A 19,977-nucleotide genomic window follows, 5' to 3' on the forward strand; every position below is an offset into this window, starting at 1 on the left:
CGGTACAAAACATTGGCTTCCTTAGCAACGAACTTAGCAACGATCACGCCGTCATGGTCGCTCTTGCGGTGTTGATAACACGTGAAGGTGTCCCCTTCGCTATCTCTTAGAAGAAGCTCGCTGTTTTCGTCTCATTTGTGCCTCCGCATTATCCAGTTCTCCACCACCATGGCTGCAGCATCGATGAAGGCAGCTAAAAGCGCAATAAGAGCTGAAATTAAGCAGCGGCTTAAGTCGATGACATGTGAGGACAGGCTTCGCCAGTCGAAAATCGTCCTGGACAAGGTACTTTAAATTAATCAATTCGTTACATTCATCGACAAACTTTGTGAAACTGCAACGTATGTTTTCAAGAGCTGTGCTATGACTGACCTGTTGTCATCTGCAGTTTGTAAACCATAGCCGTTACAAGACCAGCAACCGGATATCCATTTTCGTTAGCATGGAAACTGAAGTTTCTACGGAGCCTATTATTCAACAGATCATTAAGGATGGCAAGGAGTGCTTCATCCCAAAATACGAGTAAGCTCTGAACAGTGTATATTCCATCGAGTAACACAGCGGAGTTCTCCAATTGGGTGATTTTATTGATAGTAAACTTTCTCTGCCAACTATATAGCGATCAATCACGGCAAATGGACATGGTCAAGCTGTCGTCTCTTGAAGAATTAGAGCAACTGCCATTGACGAAGTGGCGTATCAAGCAGCACGCTGATTTTGACCCTCGTGAGGAAGCGTTGATGACCGGTGAGACATATACTGTATATGCCTTCATATGGGTTAGCGGCCCGAAGTAAAAGCTGAAGGCGTGTACACTCGCTATGGAAATCGGTGTAACGTCTCCACATTCACATAGTGTAATATACAGCTTCTGGAGTTTTATATTTAATGATTAGTTATAAACTTTCCGTTTTATTCAGTCATACTACTATATGTCATACTTTTAAATAATTTAAGTGACGCTTGAAGAGATCGAAGTGTGTGAACGAATCTGTTGATCCGCAAATCTAGTACAAATAAAAGTCAGTAACAAGCTTATGTCTTCTGCACAAGCAGCAGAGAGAGAGAAGGAAAGGCAGGGAGGGCAATTAAGCCACAAAGATAAACCTCTGTTACGACTGCACCAGCGTGAACGAAGTAGAAGAGAGAAAATTAAGAAGCTTGCTGTACTTTCTGTTGTGTTGGCGAGGCAAAAATTGCACGTTTTGCAATATAGCGTTTTCTTTTGTTTTTTCATTGCAGGCGGCATTGATCTCCTTGTGGTACCTGCTGTAGCCTTCACGCCACAAGGAGCCCGTCTGGGGCACGGGAAAGGCTACTATGATATTTACTACGCTCGGTGTCTCAAGTCACCAGCGGCTCATAAACCCTACACTCTGGGCCTCTGCTTCAGTCAACAGATTGTGCCGAGCGTACCGTTGGATGAACACGACATGGTTGTTGACGAAGTTATTCATGCCTAACTGCAGCGCGGTTTTGCGACGCCATTTCTGTTCGTCACCAACATATGCAACAGACAATACAGCCTTTTTTTTTTTTTTTAACTAATAATGTATCGTGTCTCATCTCCACGTAACTAAACGGGGGTGCGTGGCTGGATCGTGGTCTAGACCACGATGGACCGGATACTTTTTTGCCTGCAAATGGTTATAACGGGCTATAATAACATTATTCACAAATAAACAGTGATGCCTTGATAATTTTAGCGTTCTGGATTAATTCGTGCATACTTGATTTAATGAAACACGTGAACAGGCACGAGTTATTCTATTTGCTCATTGCACAGCGCTGCGCTATATTTGCAATTATTTGCTCATTTTTACATTTCTTATCGGCTGTGAATTACACAAATCACTCGTCACCAATTCATTACAGCCGTTCGACGGAGGAAGGAAAGAACGTGAAATTTCTTCCTTAATGTGAAAACCGAATTCTCCATGAAACCGAAAGCGGACTGTTCGGTATGGCTGCACTTCCTGCAAGAGTTCAACGAGGGCAGCACCTGCATTTTCTTATTTGCATAGAGCTAATATACTTATTTGCTGTGGAAAAGTTCCCGACGCCCGCCTATTGCAGGACGAGTTCAGGGACCATAAAGCATAACGAGTCCTTGGCTGGCTTGCACTCTCCGAAGTGGAAGTGCAGCTATACTGCAGCGGTGCCCATGCGCAGGTCGTTCGAGGAGATTCGAGTGCAGTTTTGTGAAATGAAGGCAATTCTTTCTTGAAAGGAACAGGGGTGTTGCTGGTCGTGGCGTCAGGATTATAAACCTGAGCGGACAGCGCATTTCAGCGCATCGTTTGTGTGATACATGTGATGACTTTTTTAGGAAAACGACGATTACTTTGGGTTGGTTCATGGTTCATTGTGATTTGCTGCTTGAAAATTCTTCACTCAGTTTGGGATTTTGGTGGCCGTTGATGTGGGTGGCATGGAACTGGTTGCAATCTGGTGGCGACGTCGAGGCTAACAGACGACCAGGCTAACCAGGCCAGTCCTGCCATTCATTTTGGAAGCAGCCAGTGCCAAACTGCACCTGAACTGCCTGAACTGGCGCTGCACACTCGTGGCACTGCCGCGGAATTTTGCTGAACTTGTGCAGCGAATGCAGCAAAATCGAAGAGACCACAGAACCCGAGGAACAGCGACGAAGCTCACTGGTCGAGGGAGAAAATGAACGACGACGACCTTAGTTACATGACACGATGGCACTTAGTAGCCAGTTACAAAGCAAGTTACAAGTACACATTACAGTAACTAGAATATATTCACTATAGTACACACACACAAAAAAAAGACGCAAAACAACACACTGAACTGAAACCAGAACCAAAACCTACAGTACAGCAAGTGTTTTTTATATATTTTACTGATTAAATAGGTAGGTATTGGGCTCTATCTTAAAATTTATTTTATATTGTATTTATTACTTGAGCAAAATTTTTTGTTGTATTTTAAGCAAAAATATTTTTTGTGCGGTCCTGCGAGTATCATCAGCATCCCCTTCCGTTTCAGATTCAGACTGGTATCATTGGCGTATGAGTGAGATCGCGGCCGGCGGTTGCTGTTGGTTTGGAAGGTATGCGGCGCAAATCGCCTAACATCATACTTTTTTTGGTGTTATAGGACGTCAGCTTGATCATCTTTTTGTCTTTAAATGGTTAAGTTTCTCGTTGAAGTTGTTATTTTAGCTTTATGTAAAGTTATGCACCTTTTGGGCACACACATGATGGGCATGTTGGTGCTTATGTTCAGCTCCTCGCTGTCTGCGCTCAGTAGCGATGCGACATCATGGGCTTGATTCCGCTGCCTTGAGCCACTCCAGTATTGCCCATATTATGCAGCACATGTTGGAAAAAAATTAGTACTGCTCGGAACGCGTACACGAGAATTATCACGGAGCTCGTGTTCCCAGGATGTTCCACGAGACAGTGAACGCGTTTGTTTTCCGAGATTGAACCACGAGGATGTTCCACAAGACTGTGTACAGCGCATTCTTAGCGTTGTATTTTCTTTTATTGTTTGCAGGTACGGCGGGGCAAATTCGAGGCATCCTCAGATGCAAGCTATGACGTCGATATATGGAATGTGAGTAGTGGAATTTCGTGCGCCGCAATTGTTTGTTTGTTGCAAAAATTATCCGGATGAGAATTGAGATCCAACACAGAACTGCGTTGTTGAAGTCAACTTTCTGACAAGTGTCTGGTTTGCAATCGCGAGTGATTTTTGGGTGCAACCCGCTACATGTGCCCCCCCCCCCCCTCCTTTTTTTTTTCTTGTAGAGCCCGTCGCCAAAGAAGCCGTGATGAAAGGTTACCTGGTGATCACGTTTCCTGACGCTACCTGGACGTTATCGATATGGCTTTAAGCGCCCTGTAGTGGAAGGTGAGCACAAGCGCCATCCTACCTAAGCCCACTTGGCATAATGTGTGTACTGTGATGATTAGCAACAATCCAACACTGAAATACATTTGAAGAGGACACTATTTTACTGATAGCATTTGTAGTAATGGGGCAGAGGTAAGAGGCTTTTGAGGTGTTACCAGAGCTTTTCCTTCTGTTTTCAGTGTGACACTGTGTGCAGCCCTGACTGGCCCGTAATTGCAGGTTAGTATACTTAGGTTATATTACTTGTGTTGTAGATTTAGAGGTGGTTTCTTGTATGTGATGAAAAAGAGATCCAACACTGATATGGAAATGAATTGATTAATGTAACACTGATTTATTGCACAAACTTATCATTTGCACCACAGTTCCGAAGTCCCCCTAATAGTTGCCAAACATTACAGGCCTTGAAAAGCCCTTGACGAAGCTGATGACCATGTGACCTCAAGAGAGCTGACTGGTGAGACTTCTTGCTTGTGCTCTTGTTCATTACAGAACAAGAAAGTGATGAATTCCACATCTTAGGCCATATTTATTCTTTCAGGGTTCTTACTCATGCACATGAAAAAAGTCAAGCAACCTCATGGCTGTTCAAGATGAACTCTATGAAGACCCTGTCACGCCAGATTGTGTGTGTTGAAATTTGTTGAATTGGCCATTTTGCATCTATTGTATCTGATATGCTACTGATGCTTTAAGTGTCAAGATGAAATCGCCCCCTAAACATGGGCTGTTGTAATTGCTTCTTATTGTTTCCTTTCTTGCTTTAAAAAGCCTGTTCACCTGTAGTGTGATATTTCAATTCTGATCAACATTTTTGCAGTCGTTTATCACATTCTTTTTGCATCATTTTCGTTTGTATGTGGTTTGTTGAGCCGCCAACAGCATTTTGATTTATCTTGCAGTTTGTGCACCTCATTTGCACTGCGGTGTGTACGTTGCTGTAAATTTTGCATGCCTTCTGCAGTAGATAGCTTGCACATGATTTCACAGGCACCATATTTTGGTGCAGAGGCTAGCTTCCATATGTATGCAGGTGCTGGTTGGAGATGACCGGATTAGCAAAATGCCCGCGTTTCTTTCCACTGTGCTTTCTGGTCCTAAACGTAGTGGGTGCTATGAATGTGCAAGCTGTGTATAATGAGGCTGTGCAGAAGATATACAGTCTGCTATGAGGCTTCATTGCAAATTGTATAAGTTCACTTCTGTACAAGTTCACTAGGCGGTCTGGCTTTAAACCATTGAAGGTCAAATTTTTGCTGAGAAAGTGTCCTCATCCCCCCATCTCCAACCCATGCTTGTTTTGTTATGCTTCAGAATGAAAGAATGAGTCTTCCTATAAGCATCTGTTTTCTCTGATGCTTGAACACATAGTTACCGCCGTGCATGTACAGCAGTGACTGTTAAAAGGGTTAAATGTAACTGCAACATTTGCTTTCTATTTGCTTCAGTGGTTAGTATTCCCCTTAGCACATGAGCTGCTGCAGGCCTTCGAAATTGAAGTTGAGGGACACGGAATGGTTCCATTTGGTGTCTGCATAATGTGGTAATATGATACTCAGTATGACATGCACTGAACAAGTAGCTGCCTGATTGCGTTTTAAGGTTCAGCAGGTACCCTTGTCTTCAAGCACCGGAGTTACGGGAAGACTGTTTTTTTGGGTACTGAGCAGCTTGTTTGTTTTATCCTTGCAAATCTTTGTTTTGCCCAGCAACAAGCTGGTGTGCATTGCAAGCTGGGTAGGGTGCAGAAGAGCAAGCATGTTGATGCTGCTGAGTGATGAACTCATTTCCAGCTTATAAGCATTAAGTTTGGCATCACATTTCAACTTTGGCTAGTGCATGAACTAAGTGCAAGTCACACAGTGTTGTAATACAGGGTGATTCTTGTCAAACTGGTCTGGCAAACTGCGCTATAATAAGTTGTGCCGTAATGCTATTAATGTATTTTTCACATTGAATAGTGCATTGCTGGTTGGTTGTGATAAACAGCAAGTGTTGAAAGCTTCTATCATTGTCCATTAAGCATGTTTCCACCTCCATTTTTGTATTTATCTTTACTAAATGCGGTGTTTGCATGTGCCCTATCCTGCAGTAAACATGATCGAAGAAAAAGATTATTAGGTAAAGGATCTTGGGATGCTGCAGCACTTTGGCAATTACATGGTAAGGGCAGAAGCTTTAAATGGGTTTGAACTGCCAAACACAACTGCACTGATACTTGTCGCTTAACTATGAAGCCTATACTCCATCCCATAACTAACTTGTAGCACTACCAAAGGCAGAGACTTCTTCAGCCAATCAGGAGAGTGTGTTAAACGTGTTCCTCCATGCTTAGTCTTCTGCGTGTCATCTGCTCATGGTGTACACAGATATGGTTAGAAACTGGTGTTAATGCACAATGTCTACGTAGCATAAGCATATGCACGCTTCCATATGCTAAACGCAAGCATTCCGCAGGATGTTATGCCATTTATCACATTCACACTTTTGGTTCCGTGCATGCAAAAGAAGACAAGTTCAGCCTAGTGGCGCTATCTAGTTAGAACAGGAAGCATTTTTGTCAACTGACACTCCCTTATAGGACTGGAAGCAGCAGAATCACCACTAAATAAAAATAAAGCAAATTTATTGTTCATATATTTTGTTACAGGCGAGGTGAGACGAAGTGAAAGCCTGGTGCCCTATTTATGAATGTACTGGAAACGGCAGTAACAGCGATTCATTTTTTCTGAGGCAAAGGGTCTTGCTTCAAAGGGTGTCGAAGTTTTGGAAATGTCTCTGAGCATGTAAGTGTTGCGCACCGTAAACTGAAAATAGCTTTTGTAATGCGAGCGTATGTTAAGGCTGTATATGAAATAGCATTCAGCGCATGCGCGCTTTAAAGCGCGGGGTCCCATATGCTCATGTACCCATTTTATACTGGCACTACATTCCGCTGTGTTGGAACATTGCCTGTGCACTCATTGCAGCTTTGGTAGTGCTGCAAGGAACTACTGGGATGGAGTCTACCTCTTGGACAATGTCCACTTTTTTTCTCGGGATGGCCTCTGGACGGATGTTATCATTGTGAGCAGTAATCGCCCTTCATGTTGAGGCTTTGTTGGCCGTTGCCTGCGTGAAAGCTGGTGTACATGCCTCACCTATTTGACAGAGTCCGCTTTTCTTTGCAGTGTGGCGGTTCTCCAAGGCTCACCGGGCGCGGTTTCTACATGCTTTTAGGCGGCTGACAGCAGAGCAGTGCGCGGAGGTGTTCCCTGGCCAGCGGGAGAGGTGGCGCGTCCAGAGGGTGGTTGAGGCCTTGGAGGAATTCCCACTGGAGAGCATCCGTGGCATGGCTCAGCGCATCGGCATGTCAAAGACCAGAGTGTACGAGACATTACGAGATGCCTTTTCAAAGCTTGAAGATTATGGCTATGATTGAATTGTTACCAAAGCTGTAAATAAAACTCCCATGTTCCAGTGTGTGTGGTTACAGCTCTTGTGCTCTAGTTGCACTGTTGGACCCAGTGGTGCCTCAGCTGGTCGACTAGGATCCAATGCATTTCATTCAGGTGCCCATGTGCTGTTTGCGTGCCCTGAGCCCGTCACAGTGGTGTCCCCTATTGCCCATGTGTCACTTTGGCACGTTAAAACTCCACAATTTACGATTCAGGTTGTTTTTCGTATTGGGAAGTGCTGCAAGCTTTTGCAATTTTTTTTCTTTTTAAAATATTGGGAGGAAAGAATGGCTTGCTGCTTAGTATTTGTAACTGCGAATACACCAAAGGCGATAATGGACAGCCTTGGTGAACAGATAATTTCAGTTGTATGGGTTTGGTTAGCTCTTGGTTAACAATTAGCCTTGTATAGGACTGCTTATAGCAGTGTAATGCCCCTCAGCGAAACATCACCAATATTTACATGCTGTAAGACTGCAAACAAGAAATCTTGAACTTTATCAAATGCTTTTGCAAGGTCAGTCTGAATAAGAGCTACTTGGCCGGTGTTTCAGATACTGTCTCCAATAAAGAATGTGGAATACGAATATTGCTCGCATCATGTATGCTAGCGCAGACATGATGCGAGCCTCTAAGTCTGCAACTAGCTGCAAATGATTACAAAGAACGTTTGCAAAAAGTTTGTAATCTTCATTACAGAGGGAAATTGGATGACATTGCTCAACTGTTTTCAACCTATTTGTATCTGTGCTTTTTGAAATTAATGATGATTAAGACGATATCTGGAATAGAAAGTGGGAGGCAAAAAACCAACATCATAAGATGCCTGAAATACCTCCATCAAAACAGGCACGACAAGGGGAGACTCTCTGAATATTTTTTATAGAACCCGCTAGTAATATCATCTGGGCCAGGAGATTTCTGACGCAGTAGGTAGGAAATGGCAGATTTAATTTCGTCCAAGGTGATAGGCATCTCCACTACAGCACGCTGCTCATCGTCAAGTCGAGGAAAGGCTTCGAGTAGGCAACTGCAATCTGATATCTCCTATTTTTGCCCCCACAACCCCCAAAGAGCTTCTGATAATATTTAAAGAAATCAAGAATACCAGGAGCACCGCTGTATATGCATCATATTGAATTTCCGATATTTCTTTAGCAAGAGCAGTCTGCCCTTTATCACTCAGGGCCCACCGAGATGATTGCTCATCTAGAAACCTACGGGACCTAGACCTTATCAAGGCCCGCTTGTATCTTTCGGTTTCAAACTGCGGAAGCTCTGCTGACCTAATCCTCTCTAACTCCTACATCTCAACTAAACTATGCCCGAGCTCAAAAAGGTGATGTCTCTTCAAAAATGCGATTCTTGCTGAGGACTCAATACCGAGTTTTTGTCTCCTGGACACGTGGTCACCGCATGACCACGTGTCCATCAAGCAAGCAGATAGCTGAAATCTTCAACAGGATTATCGCCGCAGCCGAACATGCCTACTATTAACTGCAACACACTCTCACGCTGTGCATTGCACATCGTCTTCATCAACTAATACTACTATCAAATTAATATTCGCGCTTTGAGCTATGCGGGGGTAGTTCAGATATGTGCGCTGCATACGTTGGCGCAGACAACGTTGTGGCAGTAACAAGGCAGAGAAATACTTGTTGGCTTTGAGAACACTGCTGCAGAAACGCCGCGCTGGAGCATAGGCTGCCGGCAGACATTGGGTGAATTAGCATTGAGAATGAAACAGTTGAAAACACGTAAAAGTAGCTCCTTGGGTTATTGGACTCCTCAGTAACGTTCATTGCGATGAGACCATACCTCATATTCTTTGCGAATGCCCAGCGTACAGTTCTGAAAGTCATTCTCTACGCCGTACGCTGGAACACACCAATTCAGGCCCACTAACGCAGGTCAAGATTCTTGTACACTGGCCGCGGCGATCATCGGCGGTGAGGGCCTGCCAGGCCCTCGTGCGGTTCTGCACAACAGGCTGTGACTTTGCCGAAGCCTTTTCGCCTTCTGCTTTTTCTCATCTCTCCCTTTTCTCCCTCACCTTTATATCCCCTCATCCCTTACCCTCCCGTGCAGGGTAGCAAACTGGTTTCATTTACCGGTTAACCTCCCCGCCTTTCCTGCTCCTCCTCCTCCTCAATCGACCTTTCAGCTAAGCGGCGGTAGTGTACACCTGAAAAAAAAAACAAAAAAAAAACAGTGCTTTCGCACAACAATTCGTGCTTAGCAATGCTAAACCGCCAGCCGTTTTTTACCAGCGAAATGGCAGACGCAGACAGGAAACGGACTAGCGGTTGTCCTGTCGTTTTGTGTCCTAAAGCTCCTCCATTGCGTCAGCGACCATAAAGGGGTTTTAAGGTGTCCTGTCTGCTACTAATGAATTTAGGACGCTACAGTGAGGTAGAATGGATTTTTGATAATATACATTCCAGCTAGTTTACTTCACCGCTGCCTAAGTGTGGACACAAGAAGGCTGAGATTTACATATGCATGTGTTGGTGAAGCACAACAGTGCCTTTGATTGCACACAATGAAGGCTGTACTTTTTTATTCTGTTGAATTCAGAACATAACTTTCAGTAGTATAGACAAATTTTTAAGTGTGCCTTGAAAGAGGCCTACGGGCCTAGTAATCATGAAAATGGACCTCGAACACCAGTGCTAACTTAAATAATGAGAAACTATTTAGTATAGGCTGTTTCGGCCTCGGTCGGTGCCAGTGCATAAGTACACCTTGACGTCACGGTCGACCGGCCAACCTGAGTCTGAATTGCCACAATACTGATGACGTCAGCGACTCCGGCAAGTACTGGTTGTTCTTGAGAACAACCACTGGGTTCGGTGATATCGCAATAATTGGGGCAAGTGCATCTTGGAAATGGCGAGTGGTTCCTTGGATGACGTTCAAAATCATATTAAATTATGTTGCACTCAACGCCTGCCAATTGAAATTTGCTAGAAGGCATCTCCTTACGCCGATGAAACGAATCATGTCAGTTGGGTTCGAAATTTTGCGTCCGTACCTCCAGACCCGAACTCTTCCTACCCCTCAGCTTCTATCCCACTTCCGCCATGTTTCCTCAGAGTGCACTCTCTGCGGAGAACCGCACGCCACCCTAGACCACATCCTCTTCGGCTGCCCTGCCGATCCTCCCCCGCAGGGACAGCCCGCCATCGGTACATGGGAGGAATGGGAGGCCCTCCTTGCGTCGCAGGACCCGGACGCGCAACTTCGCTGTGTGAACCGGGGTGCCAGTGCCATGGCCCTACGTGGCCTGGACACATGCGCGTAATGTGAGGGCTGTGCGGTGGCCCTGAGATCTTGTACGGTCCAAACTCACTTGCTTAGTAAAGTTTTCCATCCATCCCTTTAGCACTGTTTTCAGAAACGGAGCTGGAATTTGTACTGCAGAAATAGTTCACCCCCCCCCCAAAAAAAAAAAAAACTGTCAAATTTAATTTCACATCTAAAAGAGCCAAATCCAATGCTTACATGCTGACATCGACCGAATTGTTTGCATACATGATGGTGTTTGGTTGTTCTATCTTGCAATGCATATAGTATAATAGCTTGGATAGAGCTATGGTTTGTGTGGGCAAGAAACTTTCGCGTTTCTCTTAGTTCCTGTTTAAGTGGATTTGTATCATTGCGAAGAAAAACTCAGTAACTTTATGCTGATCCCTAATGTAGCCCTCCTTGCATAAATTACAATCTCAGATAACTATTTGACATCCAGCAATGATAACTAATGGTAGTAGTAGTGGCAGTAAATTTTAGTGGAAGCCCCCCTGAAGCTCGGAAGCATTTGCCCTCGTATCGAGAAAAGAAAAGAAAAAGAACAAGAAAGAGGCTGTGGTACTAAGCATGGGCGACCTTTCATGAAATGTGCCGAAGGGATTGTTTACGAAATACCCCTGTCGTGCGGTTGTTCCTATATAGGACAGACAGGGCGCTGCGTCAATGAGCGAATTAGGGAACATGAACGAAACGTAGAACAAAATAAAGAGGGCCCAAATTTGCCGAAACACATCAGATCATGCCCTCCACGCTCTTGTCAGCCATGCTTCTCATCAGTGCGGATTCTTACCAGAAGCAGCAATATCAAAGCCAGAGAACTGATTGAAGCGTTCTATATCAATAAGAAAGGAAGTTCGTGTGTCAGTGAAACATCTGTTGCTCTGTATCAGGCGGAAAAAAAGTTTTTAGAGCGTTCGTTACCTCATTGATACGTAGTTTTGCTCCTTGCGCAGGCGCTGGCTAAGTGTATATATGTATCTGGGTTCTGCAAAATAAACTAGTTGTGAGTGGCGCTTTGTCCCGTTCTCTTGTCTTGTGTGTGTGTGTGGTTTTTGGCGCCTTTACTTTTACAATTTACAGTAAATTTTATTAAAGTGAAATAATTTGAGGCTCGTCATGTCCCAGCGGGAGGGACACTTAGGGCCCTTAGTCCAGGGCTCCGTAGCATTGGCTGCCGTAGGTAGTAGGTAGTCGAAATCCTATTATTTACTCAACTTTTTAATTCTTAGAGTCATTCAATGTCCCACGCCAATCCAGTTTTTTTTTTTTCAATTTCTTAATCGATATTGTCATTAGAGATTTCGAACGTTGAATTATGCGCGCAAAACGAGCCAAGGCCAAAACCTACACGAGATCTCGAGATGCGCCTTAAAGGGCCACGGACCAGGGTCCGGACATTTTTGAAAAACAAGCCCACTGCATAGATGAGGCATCGAAGATAACCTCTGCAAAATATTAGAGCCATGCGCGCCCCGAAAAGCTGCGAAAATTCAAATCAAAGCCCGTTCGTTCTTTCCTTCCTTCAAAAACGGGCCCGGCCCACTACTCTGCACCCCGCTGACGTCAAGGGGGGCTACTTTCGCTAAAGGCACTCCATTGGTGCATCGTTCTGACTGACGGGAGAACGTTGGGCGTAGCCTTGGCGTCGCGTCGTCTGCACAAGGCTTTCCGCAGCGCCTTCTGTTCTGGCTCATGCCTGCAAACCCGCATGAAGGAACAAAAAAAAAAACTGCGGAGGGAGCGTGCGGCGACAGCCTTGAACCCTAGCCATAAAAAGTAAAAAAAAATAGTAAAACTGAGGGAGTTGGTTCGCCCCCCCCCCCGCCGTGATCACGTCACGAGACGCTCTGAGTGCGCGCTCCCTTCTCAGTTTCTTTTCTTCTATGCGAGCCCCCCAAAACAAGGTTTTAATTAGTAGTGCAGCAGAGCCTTTCCCTCGCTCGCCCACATGACCGCTCCGCACACACACCCCTTATCTTTCGTGCATCTTGCGTACGCCTTGACTCCAATGAATGACATATGCTTTGGAGCGGAGAAAAGACACAAACACACAGAACACAAACACGCATGGAGAAAAGCAAACGGGCGGTTGCCGGGTCCGCGCTTCGCCGTGTGTTTCGAACACAACCGACTTCCGCCCCTCCGCTCGTGAAACGGTGGGGAGGCCTAAAAGAAAATGAAAAGGTGGCTCGTTAACTGGGAATGACAAACAGATGTATGAAAGAATGCGCTCGCTAACAAGTCTAGGTGGTCGAGCCGATCGCGCCTCTCGATCGTTCAGTGTGCGGAGAAAATGCAAAAACCGAGAAAAGAATTCTATTGAAGGCGGGGCCATGACGTCGCCCTGTGACGCACTCCACAGACACCACGCCTCCGGCTTACACCGGAGAACGAAGGGGTGATTTTGCCTTGCCGAGCCTACTCGACGAGGAGCGGGAGAGAAGAATTTCGAGGAGGGAATGGAAGGAGAGGAGGCTCGCTCAAAGAGAGGTAGAGAGTGTCTGCTGCGCTGGGGTGGGCACAGGCCCTTTAAGTAGTACAGTCGAACCTAAATGTATCGAACTCGAAGGGGACCGCGAAATAGTACAATAATTCGATATACAGTCGAGCCCGGATCGATATATCGAACGCGAATATTTTGAATTATCGGCTATGTTGAACACAGATCACCCCCGTGAAAATCCTGTCGCGCAGGAAAGTCGCTGGTCGTTCGACATATCGAACGCCCCGTCACTCCAAGTGTCGCTTCTCCAACCGTCACTCGTCTATCACTTTACGCGCATGGAGTAATAAGGCCGGCTACGCGACCTGGGCACCTGCTAGCAGCGCTAACGCTGTGAAACCTCTTCAGGCGAGGTCTGCTTGAAGGTAGCCTTCGATCTCTTGTACTCATTTTCCGCAACGCATTACTGTCATGCGGTAAAGCCAATCTACCTAAAGCCTAGCGGCGCGCATCGTCTGGCGTGCTTCGGCGCCGAAGGCCGTCCGCTGCGGCTTCAGTGCGAAGCACAACGCTTGCGACTGGTGCGTTTCCAGCGTGCTGGCGCACGGCGCGATCACTAGCGTGGATGCAATATATTCTTACGTATAGGTTCCAGATAAACTTATCTATACTGCCATTTTTCACATATCGAATGTTCGATATATGAAAATATTTCGTGATCCCCTTCGAGTTCGATATATCCGAGTTCAACTGCATAAAAAATAGCAATATTAAGCTTATTTGTTACATAGAATGCAAGAATGCACTGTATCCAGCCTAGTTACGCGCTTCTTGAAGCCACGTGCGCCCGCCGGCGTTCTGGCAGCACACCGCTCGCTGGACGTTGCTAAGCCTAAACTGCGCCGCATCGACGTCACAGCGGACGCTGTTTTGGAACTAACAACGCCTATCATATTGTGTGTAATCTTGTTAACAATAACTATTGATAGAATAATCATATTAAATCTATGAGATGCATTCGATTTCCACAAGGCTTCGATTTCGGGGCGACAATTTCGTCGTGAGCGTGCGTTTTTGTTGGCTTTGTCGCACAGCTCACGAGCATGCAGGCCAAAACACTTCACCGCAAGAGAATGCCTTATGGACATATATTAGTGGGGGCAGAAAAACTGGGAGTGGCTTAGCTCAGCTAGGCCAGGATATACGTAGCGAAAGCAGTTCCGTCTACTGACATTTCGGTAGCGACACGCCGTTGTTGTCGTTCAGCAGCTTGGCGGCGTCTCTTCGCGAGACGTTCCTAGTTCTTCGGGCGTCTCGGCCGCCCGCTTAGCCTTTCTCGCCTCGTTTTCACGCTGTCGGCCGGACTTACACAATGCGACGACTTCTGGATCAGAAGACTTAATTTCATGCAGCTTGTACCAACGTTTATAGATACTTATCTACAAACGTTGGCCTGTACTGCTGCTGTGACGAGCACGGCCGCTCTCCTTCTCCCATGGTGCGCGTCTGAGGAGCGAGCGCATCGCTTCCGGCTCATATCCCAGCTGCGCGATGCGACTCTGCGCATGCGCAGTGCGGCGCAGCAGCTGCGGCGCCATGGTTGCCATGGTGCTGGTTGCCATAGTAACGGCGCATGCGCAGTAGTGGCCTTTGGCAGGCACAGCGAAATGCGCTTCTGCTAGCATAGTGTAGCTTTCGCTACAAAAAAAGAAATAAAGATAAAATTGACCAGCCCGCACCGCATACAGCCCAACGGGCTATGCCTTATGAACAATACGTACGCCAGACCGAAGGTTTTGATGATGGCCACATTCTGGTGAACGAAAATTGTGTCGCGCATTCACTTTCCGCCTCTAGGCCATGTGAAACCAACGGAAACTCAATATCGTCAAGCACACATAGAAGCAGAGCGGGCGCAATGGCCGTGTGCAGTGGGCAGGTTGGTGAGCGGGTAACTGTAATGACCTTGGCAAGTCGAGGTGCGGCATCGCTCAGCGGACCGCGCACACAATTTTCGGCGAGTGGAGCGCTAACGTCAAACCACGCGCCGAAGGTGACGAACTTTTCAAACAAACGCTCCATGCAGGTCCCGCTTGAACCTGGATAAGTTTTCCGCATATTTTATGCGGTACTAGAATTAGCAGATAAAGTGTATGATTTCATTTCGGAAGATCGAATCAGTGTGTAAATACTGGGCTTGGACACCGTTACAAACCGGCATATATACTCAGCGCGAAACGCCCAATGTGGTTCATTGGAACTTAGTTATATCCCGTCACAGGAACATTTTACTTCGCCAAAACGAGATGTCAAATACATGCGCTTCTGTGGGAGTTTCTATAACGCGAAACAATGTTTCGTCGTCATATTCATTATTTCACTATCAACAGTTTCGTTTTAGCGAGGTTTTGCTGCAGTGCCATCGACCTATTGTCATGACGTCGCGGTGAACCATCTTTCGCCTACTATAGTCGGATACAATTCAAGAAAGAAGCGGCTTTCCCTCGTCAAAGGACCCGCTTCCAGCCAATGGCGTCGGCCGATTCTCAGAAACCTGCTAGCGTGACAATGCCAGGAGCGGCGTGAGAATGCAGGGAGGGGAATATATCCCCGACCATGGAAAGAGGGTGCTATTAGAGTCACTGGAAAAAATTTCAGAGTACCGCATTCCTTTTCCCCGCGCCGCCGACGCGGTCATTGGCCCAACCGTACCACGTGATCTTGGGGTGCCATATATCTTCCAAGCGCCGGTCGGGCCGGCTGAGAAGAGCGCAGGTTCCCGACGTTTCTCGTGTTGCAACTGTCGTTCTCGTGTTCGATACTGAAGAAATGATGCCTGGCTGCTGCGCCTGCGGATGCAGCAACCGAACCGAGTCCGGAAAGACTTTTTTTCTCGATTCCGACCGGGAAAAATGACCGAGAGCATCGTTCTGCGTGGTTGCACAGAATCGGCCGGGAGAACTTCAAGCCTTCAAAAAACACACGCTTGTGCGAGGTAAAAGCACCTTGCTTGTGCTTTTTGGTGCTGTTTTAGAAGGTACGTAAGCGCAGTGCACGCGGTGTTAGCGATAGGATGCTAAGAAAATAGGAGTTCACAGCAAGACCGTCGCGCATCTCGCGTAGGAATCGTTCGCGGCTTGCCTGCTTGACGCGGGTACACGTGTACGCGCTTGTTACTCAACACACGCGGCTCTTCCGACTATTCCGTGCTTGTGGCACGCGAAGGCACATTTGTCGCGCGAGAATTCCGCGTCCTAACGTGCACCAAGCACTCGCACGATCTTTCCGCGCCTCGAGTCATTCGACCCATGGCACTTGTTTTTCGCGGACCGTGACGATCACAGTCAATAAAAGCATGGTCGGGCATGTCTTACGTCCACATAACGGCCGCTTTCTGTGCAGTTGTGTTGGGACTGATAGTAAAATAGGAATGGCTAAAATGTTAGCAATCCTTGAAGCTGCTTGTTTGCAGCCACATGCGTGTTTACATCCCAAATGAGCTATTTTAAGTGTCACTGCGTAAACTTAGAAACCTTTATAACGTATTCCTTTTCTTCGCCTCTTTATTTAGGTGTTTCAGCTTATTATTACAGCTATCTTCCATGTTTTTCTTGTTCCACATGTTTGAAACAGGGCTTCACTCGAAAAAGCCCTGGGAGCCTCCTTGGGCAGCCCAGCATTCGGGTGAACAGCATCACTCTTCTAACTGTACAACAAACATTTGCAGGACCACTTTTGTGCTGAAGACTTCGAGAAGGCTAGAGTGGATGGGAAGAAGAAGCTTATGTCAAGTAGTTTCGTGCTGCTTGAACGAGACGGCGGTCCCATGGCGGTCCACGATGCTCAGTGCCCAAAAGCACGAGCTTGTCTCTTTGCTTCTCGGAGTGGCGAAATGTTTCCTTCGTAGCTTGCTCCGCGGAAGGGGAAAAAGGCGTGCACTAGCTCCCGATAGCAGCGCTAAAATGCTGCTCACAATCATAGCACCGTTCCTGCAGTAAACGCAACCGCAGAGCAAAACAACCGCCGGCTGCATTACTTCGCACAAAATAACAATATTTTTTCTCTCTTCTGAGTAACCATTGTCTCCGAGCACGAAGTATTTGCGCTTCAGTGAACACTCCACCCGATATGTCACCGAATATATGTCACCGAATATCAAGCTCTTCCAACACGGCGACCTTCCTGCGACGCAGTCGGCTTGGAAGGTAAATGGCAGTGGCCGCTCAGTGTTGCCAGTCAAATTCCGACCTTTGCGGTACTCTGAAATTCTTTCCAGTGACTCTAGGTGCTATGTCGCGCTGGCAGGTTCGTGAGAATCCGCGGACGCCATTGACTGGAAGGGGACCCTTTGACCCGAGGAAGCCACTTCGTTCTTGAATTGTATCCGACTATAGCGGGGCAATGCAAGTGGCTAGCAGGTGCCAGGCAAGTGACTGCAACACCATGACAATAGGCCAACGCCATAGATTGGATGGCCTTCTTTTGCGGGACATTTCAAAGGACACTTTTTGTCGTTTCGTTCTTGAATGTTAAAACTCTCTTAAAATTGCGGCTAGAAAAATTTGGCAGAAAACGTGGGTATTTACGTCTGTGCTTTGCTGAACATTTCGAACAGTTTTAACGAGGAGATGGCAGGAAATAACAAGAGGCGGGAACATCGTTGCGTTTTACATGTAGTGATTCGGCCAGCGAGCACCCCAATACATTACTTCTGCCTTCGCTTGGCCCTGAAATCCACCAACGGTGGCAAGAAGACAGTGCTTGCAGAAACTTTGATGCAAAGATGAGTTTAATGAGAAGAGTCGCTGTATAAAGGCAACTTCACAAAACTAGGTGTGACAACTCCACTGATCTCGATGGAGGTGAACTTTGAAGATGGTGACCACGGAGGCTGAGATGTTTGGATGACATGGTCATGGGCACGCAGTTGTGGCGTTGTTGTTGCCACGACGAGCCGCAGACAGCAACGCGATGTAGAACTCAAACGCCGCGAAAATTTCCTTCTCTCTTGTAGCGTCCAAGAAACTCAGCTTCAACTTCAGGAGCATTCTATGAGGTCGAAACTCGTCACTCATTTTGTTGAAGGCGTTGGCATCTTCGAGCAGGTAAATTGAAATCAACTCGAACAAACTTCACCGAATAAAACTTCATTTAGGTCATTCGCAGATTACCGCGGAAAATCTTCCCGTAATACGTGAGTCTTGAATCTCTTTTCTTCGTACCGTCTCTCAAGGCAAAATAGCACTAAATTTTAAAATACAATAACTTTGCAAGCGGCCTGCATTAATGCGCTTCACGCTCACCTGAAAATCTGAGCATGTTAACATTACACTGACATGAGATTGGCAGGTCATTTTACTCATAAAAATGTGAAGCATTTTAAAGTTTCGAAGAGTTAAAGGTGCACTGAAGAGGATTCTGAACTTGTCTTTTTGCCGCGGGAACTCGATCGACACGTTCCTAGCATTCTTAGAAACTGCAACTTATTGCCCTGTGTGGGCGATTTCCCTAATTAAATCGAATTAACGTCCGGCTCCCGCCCTTTCTTTTGAATTCTGCCTCGTACGATGGGCGGAGTCGACCAACGCGTGAAGTTCCTTTCAGCCAGCTCCGTGGAGGCTTTGCTTTCGCTTTATTTTGTTTTTTAGGTTTCCATGAATAAATAGTTTCATTCGCAGATAATATAGCCGCAAAATAAGCCCGCAGAAATAAAAATACGCGCGGACTATTTGCTACTACGGACTATTACGTATTACTCCGCCGATGGCAGACCGGCAAGCCGCCACGGGACTGGGTGAAAGGCACTCCACGCGTTGGTCGACTCCGCCCACCGTACGAGGCAGAATTAAAAAAAAAAGGGTGGGAGCCGGCCGTTAATTCGATTTAATTTGGGAAATCGGCCATACAGGGCAATAAGTCGAAGTTTCTAAGAATGCTAGGAACGTGTAGATCGAGTTCCCGCGGCAAAAAGACAAGTTCAAATTCCTCTTCAGTGCACCTTTAATGAAACTAATGCTTTTTTCCCTTCTCTCGCACCATGCATACACATAACATTAACGTTGCATTGCGTAGGTTTAGTCCTGCATGCCTCTGCCTCAACACTGGCGTGTGGCGAACCAAAACATAAAAACACATGTGTCTAACGCCAGTTCTGGATATCTTGTGCTGTTTGTCGTTGAAGGAGTGGTTGAGGAACAATAAATCCGAACAAGATTCACCAAAATCTACGCGGCTCAAGCGCGAGGGCAACATATATAATTATAGGGCTGTCAGTTTGTTCCTGTCATGAACACAAGGTCCATCGTGTGTACCATGACCCCGCGCAGACGTTTATCCAGTATTTAGACTTTGGGGCAGCATTAGAAAATTACTGAAGAAAAAGGAGGTCACAGCGGCTTTGGTAAAGGTGACTTATGACAATCAGCAGACCAGTACTGAAGAGACGGGCTACTTTCTCTGAAACCTCGCGGGGATGCGTTGGAATCCTCGCTAGGCACGAAATATTGAAGGACGGCAGTATTCAGGTAGAACACATTTTCGGGAAAAATGTTTCGTTGTACTGAGCATGCGCTGTAGCTGCCTGCACTACAGTTGCTTATACCTGCCGGAAAGATATTGATTCGGACCGATCTTGATTTCGGACAGAGAGCTGCTAGTACTAAAAACTGCCATCTAAGTCGCCTACAGCTGACAGGCAACAAAGGTTGAGCCCCTTTCTGTAAAATTGTGCTTTTCTCTACGATGCTTCACTGGCTCGTTAGCTGTGTATCTTGACGAACGGGGGAAAATGAGAGGTACGTCGGGGTCGCCTACTGAAACATAGCTCCATGTAGTCTGGTTCCCCTACGCGGAAGTGTAGCGAATTTTCGCTCAGTCTGACACGACTGCTTGTCGCAA

The 19,977-nt window shown here is 46.4% G+C and overlaps 2 protein-coding genes across 3 annotated transcripts; both read left to right on the top strand.

Moving 5' to 3' along the window:
* The first annotated feature begins 48 nt into the window (after window positions 1-48).
* Window positions 49-1,700, top strand: Mthfs (methenyltetrahydrofolate synthetase). The gene is made up of 4 exons (XM_089542242.1): window positions 49-285; window positions 389-522; window positions 620-747; window positions 1,243-1,700. Exons 1-4 carry the CDS (start codon window positions 169-171, stop codon window positions 1,461-1,463), a joined length of 600 nt encoding a protein of 199 aa, XP_089398368.1. The 5' UTR covers window positions 49-168; the 3' UTR covers window positions 1,464-1,700.
* A 1,304-nt stretch (window positions 1,701-3,004) lies between these two features.
* On the top strand, window positions 3,005-7,350 carry LOC149342823 (uncharacterized). Of its 2 annotated transcripts, none has more exons than XR_016283077.1 (7): window positions 3,005-3,079; window positions 3,529-3,588; window positions 3,783-3,885; window positions 4,068-4,107; window positions 4,290-4,345; window positions 4,430-6,954; window positions 7,059-7,186. XR_016283077.1 is itself a non-coding variant. In XM_089545306.1 (7 exons), the coding sequence occupies exons 6-7, from the start codon at window positions 4,469-4,471 to the stop codon at window positions 7,307-7,309; spliced, it is 297 nt and encodes a 98-aa protein (XP_089401432.1). In that variant the 5' UTR covers window positions 3,005-3,079; window positions 3,529-3,588; window positions 3,783-3,885; window positions 4,068-4,107; window positions 4,290-4,345; window positions 4,430-4,468; the 3' UTR covers window positions 7,310-7,350. The 2 variants fall into 2 exon arrangements, 1 of the variants encoding a protein (XP_089401432.1); XM_089545306.1 differs by having other exon boundaries at window positions 4,430-4,514; window positions 7,059-7,350.
* The last annotated feature ends 12,627 nt before the right edge of the window (window positions 7,351-19,977 follow it).

The sequence above is a fragment of the Amblyomma mixtum genome, chromosome 5, assembly GCF_055824585.1.
Source record: "Amblyomma mixtum isolate Tamu chromosome 5, ASM5582458v1, whole genome shotgun sequence".
NCBI classification, from domain to species: Eukaryota; Metazoa; Arthropoda; class Arachnida; order Ixodida; family Ixodidae; genus Amblyomma; species Amblyomma mixtum.

What these genes read in the sequence shown, in the direction of transcription:
- LOC149342823 (XM_089545306.1), top strand. Translation starts at nt 4,469, where the DNA reads ATGGCTGTTCAAGATGAACTCTATGAAGACCCTGTCACGCCAGATT. An exon ending in AGACCCTGTCACGCCAGATT is followed by an intron (nt 4,515 to 7,058) that starts GTGTGTGTTGAA and finishes TTTTCTTTGCAG; the next exon opens with TGTGGCGGTTCTCCAAGGCT.
- Mthfs (XM_089542242.1), top strand. Translation starts at nt 169, where the DNA reads ATGGCTGCAGCATCGATGAAGGCAGCTAAAAGCGCAATAAGAGCTGAA. An exon ending in TGCTTCATCCCAAAATACGA is followed by an intron (nt 523 to 619) that starts GTAAGCTCTGAA and finishes CCAACTATATAG; the next exon opens with CGATCAATCACGGCAAATGG. An exon ending in TGAGGAAGCGTTGATGACCG is followed by an intron (nt 748 to 1,242) that starts GTGAGACATATA and finishes TTTTCATTGCAG; the next exon opens with GCGGCATTGATCTCCTTGTG.